General features: G+C 42.3%; 1 protein-coding gene across 2 annotated transcripts in view; it reads left to right on the plus strand.

Moving 5' to 3' along the window:
• The window catches only part of SLIT2 (slit guidance ligand 2), a 415,143-nt gene extending 404,300 nt beyond the window's left edge, over positions 1-10,843 (plus strand). For both annotated transcript variants that reach the window (XM_055434236.2, XM_055434237.2), the window contains 3 exons: positions 6,562-6,853; positions 7,067-7,278; positions 8,793-10,843. In XM_055434236.2, coding sequence (XP_055290211.1) covers positions 6,562-6,853; positions 7,067-7,278; positions 8,793-9,034 — 746 coding nt within the window. In that variant the 3' untranslated portion in view covers positions 9,035-10,843. The remainder of the gene's footprint in view (positions 1-6,561; positions 6,854-7,066; positions 7,279-8,792) is intronic.
• The last annotated feature ends 5,737 nt before the right edge of the window (positions 10,844-16,580 follow it).

The following is a 16,580-nucleotide window of genomic DNA, read 5'->3' on the forward strand; positions in this document are numbered from 1 at the left end:
AGCAAAACAGGGAGGCAGCTTTCCCCACCCTTGGGTTTCAGCTACCCGTGATATAGGCTTTCCGTAAAACAAAACAATGTGATCCTCATGTTTTTGTGTATAAAAGTCCAGCCAGAACACAGAAATAACTATAGAAGGAATAAAGGGATGGAGCAAAAGCAAAACCAGTACCCAGTTGTGGATGTGACCAGTGATAGAAGCAAGGTCCGGTGCTGTAAAGAGCAATATTGCATAGGAACCTGGAATGTTAGGTCCATGAATCAAGGCAAATTGGAAGTGGTCAAACAGGAGATGGCAAGAGTGAACGTCGACATTCTAGGAATCAGTGAACTAAAATGGACTGGAATGGGTGAATTTAACTCAGATGACCATTATATCTACTACTGTGGGCAGGAATCCCTTAGAAGAAATGGAGTAGCCATCATGGTGAACAAAAGAGTCCGAAATGCAGTACTTGGATGCAATCTTAAAAATGACAGGATGATTTCTGTTCGTTTCCAAGGCAAACCATTCAATATTACAGTAATCCAGGCCTATGCCCCAACCAGTAATGCTGAAGAAGCTGAAGTTAATCGGTTCTATGAAGACCTACAAGACCTTTTAGAACTAACACCCAAAAAAGATGTCCTTTTCATTCTAGGGGACTGGAATGCAAAAGTAGGAAGTCAAGAAACACCTGGAGTAACTGGCAAATTTGGCCTTGGAGCACGGAATGAAGCAGGGCAAAGGCTAATAGAGTTTTGTCAAGAGAATTCACTGGTCATAGCAAACACCCTCTTCCAACAACACAAGAGAAGACTCTACACATGGACATCACCAGATGGTCGACACCGAAATCAGATTGATTATATTCTTTGCAGCCAAAGATGGAGAAGCTGTATACAGTTAGCAAAAACAAGACCAGGAGCTGACTGTGGCTCAGATCATGAACTCCTTATTGCGAAGTTCAGACTTAAATTGAAGAAAGTAGGGAAAACCACTAGACCATTCAGATATGACCTCAATCAAATCCCTTATGATTATACAGTGGAAGTGAGAAATAGATTTAAGGGACTAGATCTGATAGATAGAGTGCCTGATGAACTCTGGACTGAGGTTCGTGACATTGTACAGGAGACAGGGAACGAGACCATCCCCATGGAAAAGAAATGCAAAAGAGCGAAATGGCTGTCTGAGGAGGCCTTACAAATAGCTGTGAAAAGAAGAGAAGCGAAAAGCAAAGGAGAAAAGGAAAGATATAAGCATCTGAATGCAGAGTTCCAAAGAATAGCAAGGAGAGATAAGAAAGACTTCCTCAGTGATCAATGCAAAGAAATAGAGGAAAACAACAAAATAGGAAAAACAAGAGACCTCTTCAAGAAAATTAGAGATTCCAAGGGAACATTTCATGCAAAGATGGGCTCGATAAAGGACAGAAATGGTATGGACCTAACAGAAGCAGAAGATATTAAGAAGAGGTGGCAAGAATACACAGAAGAACTGTACAAAAAAGATCTTCCCGACCAAGATAGTCACGATAACGTGATCACTGACCTAGAGCCAGACATCTTGGAATGTGAAGTCAAGTGGGCCTTAGAAAGCATCACTACTAACAAAGCTAGTGGAGGTGATGGAATTCCAGTTGAGCTATTACAAGTCTTGAAAGATGATGCTGTGAAAGTGCTGCACTCAATATGTCAGCAGATTTGGAAAACTCAGCAGTGGCCACAGGACTGGAAGAGGTCAGTCTTCATTCCAATCCCAAAGAAAGGCAATGCCAAAGAATGCTCAAACTACCGGACAATTGCCCTCATCTCACACGCTAGCAAAGTCATGCTCAAAATTCTCCAAGCCAGGCTTCAGCAATATGTAAACCGTGAACTCCCAGATGTTCAAGCAGGTTTTAGAAAAGGCAGAGGAACCAGAGATCAAATTGCCAACATCCGCTGGATCATGGAGAAAGCAAGAGAGTTTCAGAAAAACATCTATTTCTGCTTCATTGACTATGCCAAAGCCTTTGACTGTGTGGATCACAATAAACTGTGGAACATTCTGAAAGAGATGGGAATCCCAGACCACCTGACCTGCCTCTTGAGAAACCTGTATGCAGGTCAGGAAGCAACAGTTAGAACTGGACATGGAACAACAGACTGGTTCCAAATAGGAAAAGGTGTACGTCAAGGTTGTATATTGTCACCTTGCTTATTTAACTTATATGCAGAGTACATCATGAGGAACGCTGGGCTGGAAGAAGCACAAGCTGGAGTCAAGATTGCTGGGAGAAATATCAATAACCTCAGATATGCAGATGACACTACCCTTATGGCAGAAAGTGAAGAGGAACTCAAAAGCCTCTTGATGAAAGTGAAAGAGGAGAGTGAAAAGGTTGGTTTGAAGCTCAACATTCAGAAAACAAAGATCATGGCATCTGGTCCCATCACTTCATGGGAAATAGATGGAAAAACAGTGGAAACAGTGTCAGACTTTGTTTTTTTGGGCTCCAAAATCACTGCAGATGCTGATTGCAGCCATGAAATTAAAAGACGCTTGCTCCTTGGAAGGAAAGTTATGACCAACCTTGATAGTATATTAAAAAGCAGAGACATTACTTTGCCAACCAAGGTCCGTCTAGTCAAGGCAATGGTTTTTCCCGTGGTCATGTATGGTTGTGAGAGTTGGACTGTGAAGAAGGCTGATCGCCGAAGAATCGATGCTTTTGAACTGTGGTGTTGGAGAAGACTCTTGAGAGTCCCTTGTACTGCAAGGAGATCCAACCAGTCCATTCTAAAGGAGATCAATCCTGGATGTTCATTGGAGGGACTGATGCTAAAGCTGAAACTGCAATACTTTGGCCACCTCATGCGACGAGTTGACTCACTGGAAAAGACTCTGATGCTGGGAAAGGTTGGGGGCGGGAGGAGAAGGGGACGACGGAGAATGAGATGGCTGGATGGCATCACCGACTCTGTGGACATGAGTTTGAGTGTACTCCGGGAGTTGGTGATGGACAGGGAGGCCTGGCATGCTGTGATTCATGGGGTCGCGGAGAGTCGGACACGACTGAGCGACTGAACTGAACTGAACTGAACTGAATTGCACTGTTGTGTCTGACTCTTTGTGACCTTACAGACTGTAGCCCGCCAGTCCCCTTTGTCCATGGGATTCTCCAGGCAAGAATACTGGAGTGGATTGCCATTCCCTTCTCCAGAGGATCTTCCCAACCCAGAGATCAAATCCCAGTGTCCACTGCAGGCAAACTGTTAACTGTTTGAACTACAGGGAAGACCTGTATTAGTGGGATTGTTTTTTTTAAAGACCCACACATAGAGGCACCCTCCATGCATCACAAATCCTCTCCTAATGTCCGGACAGTATTGACAAAACCTCACTGTTGACACTTGGTCCCTTTATTGTCACTCTGAAACATGTAGAGCTTGTTAAGGCTAAAAGGTATCTACTAAATTAGCTGTTGTTTATCAACAGTAAATCCCAGCTATCGTCCATGGCATAGAGGAAAGGCTGAAGGAAAAATCCCTGGACCTTACTTTTATTTTTATCAGTTAAAACTTAGTTATCTGGTCAGAAGTCTACCAAGCACCTGAAAACGTTGAGTTATGATAGTTCTTGACTTTATGATATCCTGCCGAAAGCAAATATATATGTGATGTATCAACATTTTTGTTTACAAATTACTACAATCAAAACTAGACTTGTATCATTGTTAGCTTTGGGAATAGAAGGAACACATTTACTAATTGCTTCTCCCTGCCGTGGAACTTCATGGGTCTACATTTTAGTCTTTACACGTGCATATACATGCATGTTGTGGGAGCTCTTGAAATAGATTTGGAAGAAGTTCTTTTTTAACTTCTGAAGAAAGGATCATAAATGTCCAGATATTGGAGTCCACATGTTTTGCAGAATGGTTATGATTACATTAGAAGAACTTATCCCCTTGGGCTTCCCTAGTGGCTCAGTGGAATCCGCCTGCCTGTGTAGGAAACACAGGTTCAATCCTTGGTCTGGAAAGATCCCACATTCCACGGAGCAACTACACCCGTGTGCCACAGCTATTGAGCCTGTGCCCGGGAGCCCAGGAGATGCTACTACATGTGCCACAACTGCTGAAGCCTGCATGTCCTAGAGCCCGCGTGTCACAGCAAGAGAAGCCACTGCAATGGGAAATCCACACACTGCAGCTAGAGTCCCAGCTCACCACAACTAGAGAAAAGCCCACACAGCAAAGAAGACAGCATATCCAAAGATAAATAAATAAATAATGGTTTAAAGTCTCTTCAAAAAGAAGAAGAGGAAGAACTTACCCCCAGACAAGAAATTTACAGTTACTAGTCCTCTCCTGGAAATGGAACATTCTGTCCTTTGGACCCCATTCTAGGAAGCAATCCAGTTACCGAGGCCACACAGGCAGACTAAAAACCCAAACTCATGACTTTCAATCCACAACACCTAATTCAGTACCTGGTGAAGTGTGACCGGATCCATTTGCATCAGATTCACCTGAGCTATATATTTACATTTTTGTGCCCACCCCTCCCTTTTGGGTCGGAATCTCAGGTGGGAAAAGGGGGCCTGGGAAGCTTTCTTCTGAACAGCGCCCCCTCTAGTGGGTCTTAGGTATTTCAAGCTGGGAAACAGGTGGTGCATCCATGGGCATTACAGATGAGAAAACTGAGCCCCAGAAGAGAGGAATTGACTGGCCTGAATGCACACGGTCCAAAAATACAGGCTTTGATCTCTAGCCTAGTGTTTTTGTATAAGCCACTGTCTGACTTTGGTGCCTTCTAGACCTCAAATGGGTCTCCTTTGAATGGGAGAGAAGATTCTACCACAAGGCAGGGCCCAGAGAGTACTGTGGTTCTTGCTCTTTATAACCAACAAACCTTCTAGAGAGTGAGAGCCATGGTCTTTCCCAGCTTCAGCCCCTCAGCCAGTAGCTCAGAGTCGAGTGCAGGGGAGAATGTCAGCTGCTCTGAAGACCTTGGCTCCATCCCCTCCCCAATGCTTCACGTAGGATCCCATCCAGGAACTATTTCAGGGTCTGGCTTAGGTCATGGAACGATTCCTCAGCTTTACCAAATGAGGGTTACCAGATGACTATCACTAATGGAATATACATGTGTGTATATATGTGTGTATGTATGTATTTATGTGTGTATATATATATTTGTGTGTATGCATATATATATACACACACACACACACATGTGCATATATATCCCCTGGAGAGGGGCATGGCAACCCACTCCAGTGTTCTTGCCTGGGGAAATCCCATGGACAGAGAAGACTGGCAGGCTACAGTCCTTGGGGTCTCAAAGAGTCGGACACGACTGAAGCAGTTTAGCACACAGCACATATATATGTGTGTATGTGTGGTGTGTGTATATTTATAGATGGGGCTTCCCTGGTAGCTCATCTGGTAAAGAATCCGCCTGCATTGCAGGAGACCCCACTTCGATTCCTAGGTTGGAGAGATCCCTTGGAGAAAGGATAGGCTACTCACTCCAGTATCCTTGCCTGGAGAATCCCATGGACAGAGGAGCCTGGTGGACTACAGTCCATGGGGTCACAAAGAGTCAGACACAACTGAGCGACAAAGAACATACACACACACGCGTACACACACACACAAGATTGCAAATTCTGGTTTGGGAAGAATTTCTTTTATAGCCCCAATTTCTTGGAATATGAATGTTTCACCCAATTAGCAAGGAGAAAATAAGATGTGAATGAGGTGCTATCCTGATAGGAAGCAGGGTGAGTTTTTCCAGCAGTGACATCCGTGGCTGAGTTGGGACGTTGCCAGTGTTGCGCTGGACTAGTTGCCAGCTTGAAATTTGTCAGGACTGGGGTGAATGGTCCTTGTGAACCTCAGCTCTCATTCTCTGAAAATCAAAGGACTGAACTATGGCCTGAAATTAGGGAAGTTTGTCTTATCAGCCTAATTCTAACCTAGTCTTACTAGTGACATTGAGCATGTCCTCTGAGCTCTCTGGGCCCTGGGGTTGGTCAGGGAATAAAAACTGCTTTGTGAAACTCTGGGCTTCAGGGATATGTGTCCAGGTTGGGAATTGGGTGTGGAGGTAAAGGAGCAGGAATCCCTCTCCCATTCTCAAACTTACTCTTAAGTACAGTGACCTGAATTTAGATTTTATAGATATTTGCCTCTATATAAGGTTTTTAAAAACCAAATGCTAAAAATTAAAAGTGGACTGCCAGTGAACCTAGGGTTTTTATTCTAGTTGTGCATTAGAATGGCCTGGAGCATCTTCCAAAAAATAAAAACAAAGAAACATACATCCCTTCTCCCTCCCCCACTCCACCCAGGTAATCTGATCAAATCAGTCTGAGGTCCCAAACATCAGTATTTCTTCAAAGATCCAGTGTGATTCTGATGTGCAGCCTGGTTGAGAACCACAGGACAGGATGCTTGTTCTGTCTGGTTCTCCTAAAGAAGAGTCGCTCAAACAGCTCCCATCCCACTGGAAGAGCTAACAGGGTCCGGGTGGCCCCTGGCTGAGGAACCCTGGGGAACCTGGCTTCTGACTTGGTGTCCCTCCCCAGGCATGCCCGGGAAAAACAACGTGGCCGCAGCTCTGCGCCAGGCCCCTGGGCAGAATGGCACCAGCTTCCACGGTTGCATCCGGAACCTTTACATCAACAGCGAACTTCAGGACTTCCGGAAGGTGCCCATGCAGACCGGCATCCTGCCCGGCTGTGAACCATGCCACAAGAAGGTGTGTGCCCACGGCACATGCCAGCCCAGCAGCCAGGCCGGCTTCACCTGCGAGTGCGAGGAAGGATGGACAGGGCCCCTCTGTGATCAGAGGACCAATGACCCCTGTCTTGGAAATAAGTGAGTTTGGGCTGCTTGGGAGTTAAACCCACACTCTCCAACCCTGAAACCCATACCGAAGAAAGGAAAGAAGGAAAAGGGGAAGGGGTAGAGGGGAGAGAAGGCAGTTAGTCCATTAGCACTGTCTCCCTTGTATTCCCTCCATCATCCTCCCTCAGTTCCTATCCTTTTTGCCTCATGCATTTCCATCCCTGCATTCCTCCTCCTCTGTAGATGCGTCCATGGCACCTGCCTGCCCATCAATGCGTTCTCCTACAGCTGCAAGTGCCTAGAGGGCCATGGGGGTGTCCTCTGTGATGAAGAGGAGGATCTGTTTAACCCGTGCCAGGCGATCAAGTGCAAGCATGGGAAATGCAGGCTCTCAGGACTGGGGCAGCCCTACTGTGAATGCAGCAGCGGATACACCGGGGACAGCTGTGATCGAGGTAAGCCGAGCCAGCCGGGCCCCTCCCTCTCTTGGCAGAGCAAGAGGGGCCGTCATCTTTGAAAAGAGAGGAAGGGAGACACACAGAGAGGAGAGTGACTTGAGAAATGCCAGCTCTTTGCACTGTTGCTCTTATTGATTCACTGTCTAGTGTGAGGCAGGCACAGATATTGAAGGTACTAAACCTCCATGGCAGGCTTCCCTTGTGGCTCAGCTGGTAAAGAATCTGCCTGCAATGGGGGAGACCTGGGTTCGATCCCTGGGTTGGGAAGATTTCCCTAGAGAAGGGAAAGGCTACTCACTCCAATATTCTGGCCTGAAGAATTCCATGGACTGTATAGTCCATGGGGTCGCAAAGAGTCAGACACGACTGAGTGACTTTCACTGTCAAACCTCCGTGGCAGAATTTTACAGGGCCTTCACATGTCTTCACATGTCGTGATTTGCTATGAAAATGCTCCTTTTTCTGTTATGCAGAAGCTCATTTCCTTAGTTCCTGCTTACCTTTGGGCTTCCCAGTGTCTCAGATGGTAAAAAATCTGCCTGCAATGCTGGAGATCCAGGTTCGATCCCTGGGTCAGGAAGGTCATCTGGAGAAGGAAATGGCAACCCACTCCAGTATACTTGCTTTGGAGAATCCCATGAACAGAGAAGCCTGGTGGGCTACAGTCCATGGGGTCGCAAAGAGTCGGACATGACTGAGTGACTAACACTTCCACTTTTCTTACTTTCATCTGCTGTTCTCATCTGTATAAACCACTCATTCTTCTGGCACAGAAAAGAAGGTGCTAATAATTCTGCTCTAGCTTTAGGACAAAATCACCTTTGCCCTTAGAATCAACTGATTTAACATAGCAAATTATGCAGGAGAGAGGGACAGAAATGGGCCGACATTTCAACCCACGCACTTCCTTCTTCTGTGTCTGCATGATCAGGATGTGCTTCACCTCCAGCTGGCAGAGATTTTGTTGTGTGGATGGGGGGATGAGATGAAAGGAACGTGCCCGTGGAGGCTTCTAGCAGATGGCTCTTTTTGAACTAGTTCATACTCGGGTGATTTATGAAGTTAGTGGAATGTTACTTGTATTAAGTAACAGATTGAATGGTATTAAACTCTAGGTCTAATAAATTAAATTGCATACTCTCTGAAACGGTGCCCTGTGGTAAACAAAACCAGCTGTTAGTAATATAAAAACAGAAGATGTATATTTTTGCTATATAAAAGAGAAGATTTAGGAATCCAATTTTCTTGTCGGTCCAAAAGCATAGTATTTTTATAGTCACATATAGAGTATTCACTTGCTCAAAATAAAGGCCAAGAAGATGTCTTCTGCAAAGATCAGAGCAGACTGTGCTACCAGCCTGTCATACCAAATTTGAGCAAAAGGCTGAAAATAGCCCTTACAAACCGGAAGCCAAAGTAGCATCTCCCTAATTGAGCAGTAGATTCACAGCCACTTCACACAACTTACAGCAACTGACCTCACACTGCCTGTGCTTTTTGTTCTTTTCTAGAAATCTCTTGTCGAGGGGAACGGATAAGAGATTATTACCAAAAGCAGCAGGGCTACGCCGCTTGCCAGACGACCAAGAAGGTGTCTCGGTTGGAATGCAGAGGGGGCTGTGCAGGCGGGCAGTGCTGCGGACCTCTGAGGAGCAAGCGAAGGAAATACTCCTTCGAATGCACTGATGGGTCCTCGTTTGTGGACGAGGTGGAGAAGGTGGTAAAGTGCGGCTGTACCCGCTGCGCCTCCTAAACACATCCCTGGCAGCTTTGGTCTTTGGAAAATGTTGTCTACTTCTTGACCCTGTTGGACTCATGAATGCTTCATAGTGGAAATATTTGAAATATATTGTAAAATACAGAACAGACTTATTTTTATTATGAGAATGAAGACTTTTTTTTTCTGCATTTAGAAAAAAAAAAGAAATGCTTGAACTAAAGCTTCCCCAATGCTGGAGAAGTATAAAGAATGATACACCTGAAGGCATTAGAACAACGATGGGAACCATGATAACTTGGATTCAGCCTTTAATTTGCTGGAGACCAGCAGAAGCACATACCCAAGAGAGAGACAAGGTTCTCTCTGCTGATGAGAAGTTGCCCAGAGCATAATTCTCTGTGCTGTGGTTCTCATCTACATGGTTCACAAGGAAGGACAGACCAAGCACATGTGTGTGAGTGAGGGTGCAAAGCAGATGGATGGAACTCCAGAATTCACAGCTGGAATGAATGGATGAGAAATATTTTATGCAAAACATAAGGTATCCTGAAGACCGGAGTTCCATTCATGAGAGGAGATGAGAGTGCTAAAATAAATTTTATCTTCTTTTTAAATGTCAGCATGTTAGCAGGAGAAGCACACAAAAGTGTTTATCTACCATTTTCCAGTATTAATTTTTTTGTAATATAAATGACAAAGGAGATGATAAAGAACCAATAGATTATTGATAAATAAATTAGTAATAATATGAATTTTTGTTTCTATGAGTTCTAAACAGCCCTATACAGTATTCGGTTTCAATGAGAAATATTTATTGTATCAAAGTACATTGTACTTAACATTTTAGGCCATCCTTTTGCTGTTTCTCGATGCTTTAATATATATTAATTTATAATTGTCCTGATATTTTTGTACATTTTTCAAACTTAAAAATCAGGATTCTTTTGTGGGTTTTTTTTTTTTTTTTGCAATAGTACTAACATAGGGTGTTATCTTGGGATAAATGTGTGTTGATCTGTTTGTTTACCTTGACATCTGACCACTGGTGTCACTGACCTACTGGCCTCATTCAGGACACCTGCAGAGGGTATGGAAAGTCTATGCGTGAGACGGTCACTGTACAGAAAGAAGCTCCCCTCTGCAGCATGTCCTCACAGAACAGAAATGGTGTGTAGCAATCGACACTAGAAAAGTAGATCTTTTACAAATTAATATTTCCTTGACCTTTTTTTGCCCTTTTACCGGGGTTGGGGAGGGGAGAGAAAAGGCTGTAATGTCAAGAACTGTGATTTTTTTTTTTCACAAACAATAAAGCTCCTTTATGACTTTAATGTTCCCATGTTAACATGTTTGCTGCTAAATTACAATGTAGAATTAATAGAATTTATAGTGGACTGTGCTCTTCCCTCGTTAAAATCCCAGGGTACCCTGTAAAGTTGCAGATGTTTCTTTCCAAAAACTTTTTTTTACAAAGAAAACTAGACGTACATGTATAATTCAGTGTGCTTTGTCTTTCTCCAGACTAATATCAGTTACACTACTGATATATGTAAATTAAACAGATATTTACTTCATCTTCAGTTTGTTGTTTTTCTTAGAAACTGCATGCTGTTTAGAGCTCCCTCCTTAAGACTGTCTTAATCAAGGTGATGCTGAGAGAACAGGGAAGGAAACTTGTACCTCTTTGTTGCCAGAAATTGGTTTGATATTAGCATACTGTCACATCTTGGGGTTTGCGGTGGCCACATGGAAGAGATGGAGGGCAGAACACATTCTTGACTAATAAAAAAAGTGCATATTCAATTCATTTCTTCCCCCCAGATATTATAAAATGAAATCTAACTAAACCAAAATGGGACTTCATTTCTGTTGTTCTTTTCCCCTCAGTTAGAACCAAAATGGAAAACTTTCGAAAAGACAAAGAGAACCTTTCTCCACAGGTGCGCTCAGGCAAGGGTTGGTAATATCAGTATATACCATCCAGAACAGGGAAATGACACGGACTAAGTGTAATGTTAACCCTCACCCATCAAGAGTTCTTTGGGTCCCTGCAAGAAAACCTAGTCGTTTTATTTTTTTGGCCGGGCCATGCCACACATAAGATCTTATTTGCCTGACCAGGGATTGAACCTGTGCCCCTTGCATTGGAAGCATGGAGTCTTAACCCCTGGACCACCAGGGAAGTCCCCTGTAGGAAAATCATGTGCGTGTGAGCTTGCAATGATGAGCACACAGACACACACACAAACACATCCTCTGCCTCTTTAACAGACACAAACGTCTAATTATTCACTGTTCTTTAACATGTCTGCATTTTAATTATATAAATATTATATAGTCCTTGTAAAACTTGTATAGTATTTATTCTCACTGGTTGCATGGTTGTTTCTTTTTGCAAAGATTTGTGTTATCTTTACAGTCATTGTTTAAGAGCTTATTATATGGCAGGTGCTATACAAAGGACTTTATGTGAAATATCTCATTCATGTCCCATGACAAACCTGTAAGGTTTTATGCTCCTTGTTTTCCATAGGCATAAACAACTCAAAAATGGGGAAACTGAATGTCAGCCCATCAGCTCTCTCAGACCACACATGCTTTGTGTTCAAGAGATAAAGGCAGCAGCTCAGTAATTGCTACCCTTTCTACTAAAGGACTTTAAAGCCTTGGTGCCTTATTTCCACAGCCCAATTATTCTCTGTGCTAATTATGTCAATTTAAGTAATCTACATTATATACTTTTTTTGTTGTTGTTGTTTTTTAAGCAAAAAGTTGAAATATTAGTTGTTTCCAGAATGTTATCTTTTCTCCTTCTTGCTTATAAAGACACAAAATAGAATTATGTTTGTTGGAAATTGGGTTCATTCAGCAAATTTCTTAGGGGATTATTTGCCTTGTGATGCAGCTGCTTTCTACAAGAGCTCTTCTTTGAGGAAATTCAGTAGTCAAATAATTATTAGTAAATGAAACAAATTAAGGGCAGTTATTCATGTTATGAAAATCTGCTTACTTATAAGACCTTGACCATAGGATATCTTCAATAGGAAACTACTTTGGAGCATTTCCGACAGAATTCAATACGTTAAAATCCATTTTGCCTATTTCAAAATCAAGGCTACTACACAGAATAATGTACATTTGTAATCTGAAAAGATAAAGTAATTAAACATCCCTAATGTGTTTACTTAAGTCTCACATGAGTGACGAGGTCCCTTCAGATAATACGCCGTGGAGATTTGACATGTGTTCCATTTAAGATGTGTTTGCTGAACAATAGCTATCTCAATCTTCAGAATGTTTTCACCACAGATTTCCTGAAATTATTTCTAAGCAATAATAGACTAACCCCAGCTTTAGAATTGCTCTCAGCATTTTCTTTTTGGATGGCTTGCTTTGTCAGCAGCAATTCTTTCTGGGGAAATGATTGAAAGACTTGTGGAAATCGATCCAGGACTTAGAAAGATCCTGACTGTTATGATGTCATCTGCCTCATATAGTGACCATTATTTCAAAAGTTATGCTTTTAAAAGTCTCTATAAAAGTATATGAAGCTTTATATAAAGTATATAAAGCTTTATAAAGTACATAAGCTATTTTCATTCTTAATCTTCTCTTGTGTACTCAAAAATAACTTTATTTCCTATCTTCTATTAAGTGCAATAAGCTATGCTAAACTTTTGATACATAGTCTAAAGTGAAATAGACTTTGTTTCTGCCATTTTGAGCTTCCCAGATGGGGCAGTGGTAAAGAATCCGCTGGCCAATGCAGGAGATACAGGAGACATGGGTTCGATTCCTAGGTCAGAAAGATCTCCGGGAGGAGGATATGACAACCTACTCAAGTATTATTGCCTGGAAAATTCGATGGACAGAGGAGTCTGGCAGGTTATACAGTCCATGGGGTCACAAACAATTGGACATGACTGAGCAGGGTTGGGGGCGGGAGGAGAAGGGGACGACCGAGAATGAGATGGCTGGATGGCATCACCGACTCTGTGGACATGAGTTTGAGTGAACTCCGGGAGTTGGTGATGGACAGGGAGGCCTGGCGTGCTGTGATTCATGGGGTCGCGGAGAGTCGGACACGACTGAGCGACTGAACTGAACTGAATTGAGCACTATTCTTATTCTGACATTTTAGCACATATGCTCTATGCAGTTGTAATTGAGGTTAGAATGGGTAATGGGTATTATACAAATGAGTAAAATAATATGTAATCTCCAATTGTGATAAGCACCCTGAAGGAAAGTATAAGGTACTAGATAAACATAGAACAGAGGAATCCAATCAAATACATATTGGGTGGTTAGGGAATGCCTGTGAGGAAGTGACATTGAAGACAAATTGTGAGGATAAAGTCGGATCTAGGATGGAGATAAATGGAAATATATGAGGGTCAAGTGTGTGGGGGTCCAGGCAAAGAGAGCAGTCTGTTTATATGCCTGAGGAGAGGAAACACATATGTAGTCAAGGAAAAAAAAGAAGTTAATGTGATCAGAGTGAGGCATGTATTTATTTCATGTGTGCAATAGAACAGTGACCATTTTCTGACTTTATTAACTCACTTCATCTAGTCCATTTTTTTTTTGAACATCTGTTTACAGTAAGCTTTTAAAGTGCCAACAGAAGTAGATTTCCATTTTAAAATAGCAGCTAGTTAGTTATGTTTAATGTAGTTCCAAATGAAATACCTCTGGAGACACAGAAAATATGAACACTTACAATAGCACTGAAAAGTAATAATATTTCTGGAATCTCAAAGGAATTTCCATGACCTCAAAAGATGATGAGGTTGGAGTAAATGAAACAACTGCTGGCGATCCATGCTTTAAAACTCATGCACATTCTTTGCTCTGGACATCAAAGCCAGAGATTCAGGAAAGAGGTCAACTGGAAAATCAGCAAAAATACCCTTAAGGGTGCCACTTTGCCAGGATGCCAGAGGACTATTCCTCCAATCTGTGAGGTAAAATTATTCTTCCTCTAAAAGATGTTCCAGTTCTCATTAAAGAAACCAAAATAGTCCAAGAAATACTAGGGAAGACCAGTAGTGTTAAGCTGAATCTTGAGAGATATAGTCTCTATAAATAAGCCGTTGGATATATGGATTGAGGCGAGAAAAGCCATGGTAACATTGCCTGCTTAAAATGATGGAAAAGGAAGTACTTGTATCAATTCAGAAAATCAGAGAACAGTTTCACTATATGAATTCACTATTAAGCAAAATGGTTTGCGCAAAAGCATGGTTGTGGAAATATACAGGCTATACTTGAGGGTGAGAGCTAAGAAGTTCAGAATTCTTGTGGCAAGAATGGTATTAATAAGACTGAGTAAAAGAATGATTTGTCAAGACCAGAATAATGGGAATTTTACATAAGTAGCAGAATTTAAAATCAATCGATCAGGAGGCTGTTTCTTAACTGTAAAAACATGTAAGGACCAGGAGTAAAAAAAGGGTGGGGATGGTAAGTGAATTAGAAAAGACTGTATACCATGTATTGTTACAGTAGGAGAATTAATCATGAATTGTGTATGTTTGCAAGGAATGAGAAGTCAAGTATAACATCTTGTGAACTTGTTTCACAAGGATTGGAATCTGGAATCTGCATAGAGCTGGAAACAACTTGCCAATAGGAGTTGCTGACCTGGGAAGCCCCAACCTTGTGATTTCAACCCATCTTCCACTCCACTGAATGAAAACAATACATTTCTCTAAATCATGTCTTTAATATCTTCACGTATCTTTAATTAAATATCTTTAATCAACCCCTTCTGTAGGATAAAATGTGTTATTCCAGATTTCTCACAAAATGACTGCCCTCCCCCACCCCCCACCCCCCACCACGTAAAGCCTTTAATATGGCTTCTCTGGAGGCTCAGATGGTTAAGAATCTGCCTGCAATGCAGGAAACCTGGGTTCAATTCCTGGGTAGGGAAGATCCCCTGGAGAAGGGAATGGCAACCTACCTATGCCAGTATTCTTGCCTGGAGAATTCCACGGACCAAGGAGCCTGACAGACTACAGTCCATGACAGCAACAAGAGTTGGACACGACTGAGCAACTAACACTTTCACTTTCAAAAAGTGTTTAATATATGCTCTTAGAGTGAAAAATGTCAGGAAAAGATATTTTAAAACAAATTATGGCCTCGGATGTCTAAAAGCATGGGTATAAGAGTTTTACATAGAATTGGTCATTGAAGCCAAGAAAATGGATAAGCTAATTTAGATACACAAAAGAATGGGCTTGATCTGAAGAACAAGACCCAACTTTAAGTAATGATCATGTTTCTAGAATGACATGGTCCCAGAATGGAGATGAAGAAAGAGCAGTTTTAACAGAGTGGTGGGATAATAGATGGATAGCTATGGAAAGGAATGGAAATTATGAGTACTAAACTTCCCTCTCAGTAAGTCTGATAGCAAAAGAAGAGGTGAGTCGGGATGGCAATTGGAAGAACTGGTGAGATCCCAGGGCACTCATTAAATGTGTCAGTAAGTATTGGTTTATCCCCTGAGGTCACAGCTTATGAAAGTGTGGCTCAACACTTGATAGAGCAGGAGAGAATACTGAGCTGCAAGCTGGAGGAGTGAGACCACACCATGTCGTCACCTACATGAGCAAGTTGAACGCTGGGAGGTTTCAGTGGAGCGGAAGAAACAGGATTCCTGAGAGCAAGAAACCAAAAACTTACTGGAACAGAATGGAGACAGTGATATATATGCAACAGTGCTTTTCCAAACGGACTTCTCCATTGCTTTCCTCGTCCTCCCACAAGGGGAAATAGAGGACACTGCAAGTGCTGACTGCATCCAGAAATACAAAATCCAGTCCAGTGGAGGCACTGCCATCTTGCATTTGAAAGTACCTTTGTCTTTGTGTCAATATGTGGGTGGCTGAATTTGGATTCTAAAGAAAATCAAACATAAAAAAAAAACACACACAAAATGAGGGCGTGGGAGAAAGAGCCACAGAGACAATCATCCAAAATCCTTTCCGTCATTAATCTTACTCTCCGTTCTTGAAATGGCTAGAATTATTTTCAGTTCGTTCATATAGATTGTGGCAGAGAGATTAAGTGACTTGCCCAAGGTCACCCGGCCCAGATCTCCTGACTCCGACCGTAATGCAATATTGATTTTACTGGAATTGATGGGCAAAGTCTGTGAATGCCCGCATGAGACAACACCGGAGGAATAAGTATTTCTCAAAGGGAGTTATTTTGCTTTTTTAAAAAATGTCCATGAATAACAATTCCCCAATAAAAACCACACTAAAATCTTCTTTATATCTGTTATTTGGTAAAGATAAATAAATAGTACTTTTTTACAGGGCTCTTCTTTCAGAAACTAAGCCTAGAGAGAGGGAATGAATTTTATGGGGCTGCTGAAGGGCTTTTGGTCATCCTTCTGGTCAAGTGAGCCTTGATGATGGGAGTCAGCCTGGAGCAATTGAATTTGGTGGCTAAGATAGTCACAAAAGACAGGATGGAACATGCCCTGGTCCAGTTACATCAGCTGCAAAGTCACAGTCCTGGATTCATTCCGGGTCTCAACACATTCTCTATAAAGGGAAAA

The sequence above is a fragment of the Moschus berezovskii genome, chromosome 5, assembly GCF_049115385.1.
Source record: "Moschus berezovskii isolate FMDL1 chromosome 5, NW_MosBer_1.0, whole genome shotgun sequence".
Taxonomy (NCBI): Eukaryota; Metazoa; Chordata; class Mammalia; order Artiodactyla; family Moschidae; genus Moschus; species Moschus berezovskii.